This window comes from Microtus ochrogaster, unplaced genomic scaffold (assembly GCF_000317375.1).
Source record: "Microtus ochrogaster isolate Prairie Vole_2 unplaced genomic scaffold, MicOch1.0 UNK1, whole genome shotgun sequence".
NCBI lineage: Eukaryota > Metazoa > Chordata > Mammalia > Rodentia > Cricetidae > Microtus > Microtus ochrogaster.
The window spans coordinates 27,631,019-27,634,614 of record NW_004949099.1 but is presented as its reverse complement, the minus strand read 5'-3'; the positions used below and the strand labels follow the sequence as shown (position 1 = coordinate 27,634,614).

At 48.9% G+C, this 3,596-nt stretch overlaps 1 protein-coding gene across 1 annotated transcript in view; it reads right to left on the bottom strand.

The window, feature by feature from the left end:
- Nucleotides 1-3,596, bottom strand: part of Irak2 (interleukin 1 receptor associated kinase 2) — a 56,724-nt gene that overhangs the window by 7,500 nt on the left and 45,628 nt on the right. The window contains exon 10 of the mRNA XM_005365317.2: nucleotides 2,470-2,532. Coding sequence (XP_005365374.1) covers nucleotides 2,470-2,532 — 63 coding nt within the window. The remainder of the gene's footprint in view (nucleotides 1-2,469; nucleotides 2,533-3,596) is intronic.

Below are 3,596 nucleotides of genomic sequence, written 5' to 3'. Positions count from 1 at the left end.
AAAAAAAAAAAGATGTGAAAAGGAAAAGCTAAAATGAAAACTATGAGAGGTTGCTGCTCAGGACTAATGGCAAAGAGTGCAAGGAATGACATCACTGCAAAGGAGCAGGAGGAAGAATCAGCAGTGACAGCAGAGAACGCAAACTCATTTACCAGGCCAGGGCAGCGGCTCAGTTGGTACACTGCTCACGCAGCAGGCTCAAAGCCAGATAAAGAGGGAATAGAACGTGGCAAGGGTGGCACACACACCTTTAATCCCAGCACTCGGGAGGCAGAGGCAGGCGGATCTCTGTGAGTTCGAGGCCAGCCTGGTCTACAAGAGCTAGTTCCAGGAGAGGCTCCAAAGCTACAAAGAAATCGTGTCTTGAAAAATCAAACAAACAAAAAGAAAAGGGAATGGTGGTGTATGCCTTTTCTAACACTTAGTAAGTGGAGGCAAGAGAATCAGGAGTTCAAAGTCAACCTCTACATTTGTCATATCAAATTAGTGTATGCTTATTATTGTTACTGCACATAACACTGCTCATATGCACATATTTATAATTACATATTTTAAGATACACAGCATTCTAAAGCTGAGTGTGATTACATACACCTAAACCCGGCACTCTATAGAGACTGAGGAAGAGGTCTGTAAATTTAGGGACAGCCTGAGCTACACAGTGAGGCTTGATTTCGATGCCTAGCATGCACCCTTTACCAAGTCTCTGTCCCTCGGACCATTCTAGTCACTTACTCTGTGTGAGGGTGTCAGGTCCCCTGGAACTGGAGTTACAGACAGCTGTGAACTGCCATGTGGGTGCTGGGAATTGAACCTGGGTCCTTTGAAAGAGCATTTTGAGTTTTTTTTTTTTAGATTTGTTTATTATGTGTACAATGTTCTGCCTGCATGTACCTCTGCAGGCCAGACAAGAGCACCAGATCTCATTACAGATGGTTATGAGCCACCATATGGTTGCTGGGAACTGAACTCAGGACCTCTGGAAGAGCAGTCAGTGCTTTTAACCACCCGAGCCATCTCTCCAGCCCCTTAAACTGATTTTTTTTTGTTGGTCTTTTTGAGACAGGGTTTCTCTGTAGCCTTGGAGCCTGTCCTGGAACTAGCTCTTATAGATCAGTCTGACCTCGAACTCACAGAGATCTGCCTGCCTCTGCCTCCCAAGTATTGGGATTAAAGGCGTGAGCCACCACCGCCCACAGTTTGAGTTCTTAACCACTGAGCCATCTCTCCAGCCTGTTTGTAGCCTTTTCAATAAAATGCATCCATTCAATGTAAATGTAACTAGCCACTTTATACAACCTTTCATACAGACTCAGAAACCAGTTCTGACAGAGGACCAGCCATGGGATGTGAAGTTTGCTTCAAAGGCAAAGCAAGGGCTGGGAATGTAGCTCAGGGGTCAAGCCCTTGCCTAGGGTTTGTGATGCCCGCATCTGTTCCCCAGCACCACGGATTTAAAAAACTAAGGTATGGTGTCACAGGCCTGTGGTTCCAGCTACGCAGAAGGCTAAGGCAGGAGGATTGCTTGAGCCCAGGAATTCAAAGCCAGCCTGGGCGATAGAACAAGATTTTATCTCAGAGGGAGATAAAAAGTAAAATAAAAAAGTAAGCCCCACTGTGCCTCCATTTTCCCAGCCAGCAAGTAGGTGTTTCAGGATCTGAGAACACAACATGCCTGACACCATCAGAGATTCAGTACCTGGAAAGAAAGACCACTAAGACCAGCATGGCACTTGTGACACTCACACCGTTCCTTGTGTAAGCAAGACCTCTTCACTATTTATCTTTGGGGAAACGCGGTGCCATTCAAGGAGGGGGAAATCAGCACAGCTGAAGCAGTGAGTGGTTTACAGACAGAGACAAGGCATCCAGAAGCTATTCACGGAGCCCCACCTCCTGACCCTCCAGGGAAGAGAGGTCTCATCTGGAGCCAGCAGTGACTTCACAGTGTGGGGAGCCCTGACAAAGCATTCTCGACAGAAGACTCAACCATGAACCTCGGCAGGTCTCAATAGCCAACTCCCAGGAAATTCGAAGGAAAACTAGAAAAAGCAGTGAGTGAAGTCAAGCAAAACGGCACGCCCCACAGTCTGCATGGGATGAACGACGACAGCTACACTAGCACATGCAAGGACTCGCCAAAAAAAAAAGGAAGGCAGGCTGTGATGGAAGACGCTCACTAGCAGGGCTGCAGCTGAGTGTGTGGCACATGCCTGTAATCCCACAACTGAGAGACGCCGGAGGCAGGAAGATCTCCAAGGATTCAAAAACAGCCTACGCTCCAAGGTAAGACCTCCCCTTACCCTGTGAGGGGGAAAAAAGAAAGAAAACAAAAGAACAAAGCTAGGAATAGAGTGTGGTTTGGTAGCTGCGCACACATAGTCAGGGTCAACAAGGCCCTGCTGCCCACATGGAGGACGTGTGCCCAACGACACCAGCCAACCGATCAGACGGGATTGGATGTCTTACCAGGTAAACTGGACTGCGGTCCTTGTCCATCGCAGGGATACCGGTGAGAACCTCAGCTAATACCTGGATAGACCAGAACACAGAGTCAGTGTGAGCTTGCTATGCCCGTAGACAGCCGAAGATTTAGGCAATGGCAGAGGCTTCTGTTTTGTTTTATTATTATCATGACGTTTATTTAACAACAGTGTATGGGTGTGTGTTGGTTTTCGTATGCCATGGCATTTGTGTAAAGGTTAAAGAGCAGCTGTGGGCACTGGTTGTCTCCTTCCACTCTGTGGGTCCCACTGGGACCTGGCTGCCAGTACCTTTATCCACTCAGCCATCCTGACCCATCTTTTGTTTATGAGACAGGGTCTTCTGTAGCCCAGGCAGCCATGAACTTACTCTGTAGCTGAGGACGACCTCGAGCTCCTGATCCTCCTGCCTCACCAACATGATTTCTTTTCTACTTAATTCTCTTACAAAGGAGCGCAGCCCTGAGCAGGTGCAAGGCGACACCCAAGTGGAAAACTGGGATTCGTGTCCTTGTGAAGAGCAAGCCTGCCTTTCACAGGATTCTCGGCAACGTAAAGACACAGGCGTGCACAAGAAATGAGCTCAGGGCTGGGAACTGAAACCTGGGCCCTGAGTCTGCATGTAGTAGAGCAGCTGTGCTACAGAGTGAACAGCTGGCCTGTGTCAAGCTTCTCCCGCACCCTCCTGTCTGCACTTAGAGCAGACACTGGCCACTGAGGCGACCCTGCTCCTACGGGCAATGAGGAGCACACTGTCGGTGGCCAGCAGAGGGCAGCACAGCGTGCCACAACAGAAGGGGGAGTGGATCAGCTGACGGGAAACAATCCAATAGAACGGACAACGCCTTCTCTGTCTCAGCGCTGTGGTTCTGGAAGGAACGAATCCCTGACAAGGGTCGCTTAGTGGCCATAAAAACGCTGAGATATTGACACCAGCCTGATTTACAGAGTGAGTTCCAGTACAGACAAAGCTACCCAAACAACCCCCCACAAAAAAAAAAAAACAATAAAAACAAAATAAAAGCCGGGCGATGGTGGCGCACGCCTTTAATCCCAGCACTCGGGAGGCAGAGGCAGGCGGATCTCTGTGAGTTCGAGACCAGCCTGGTCTAC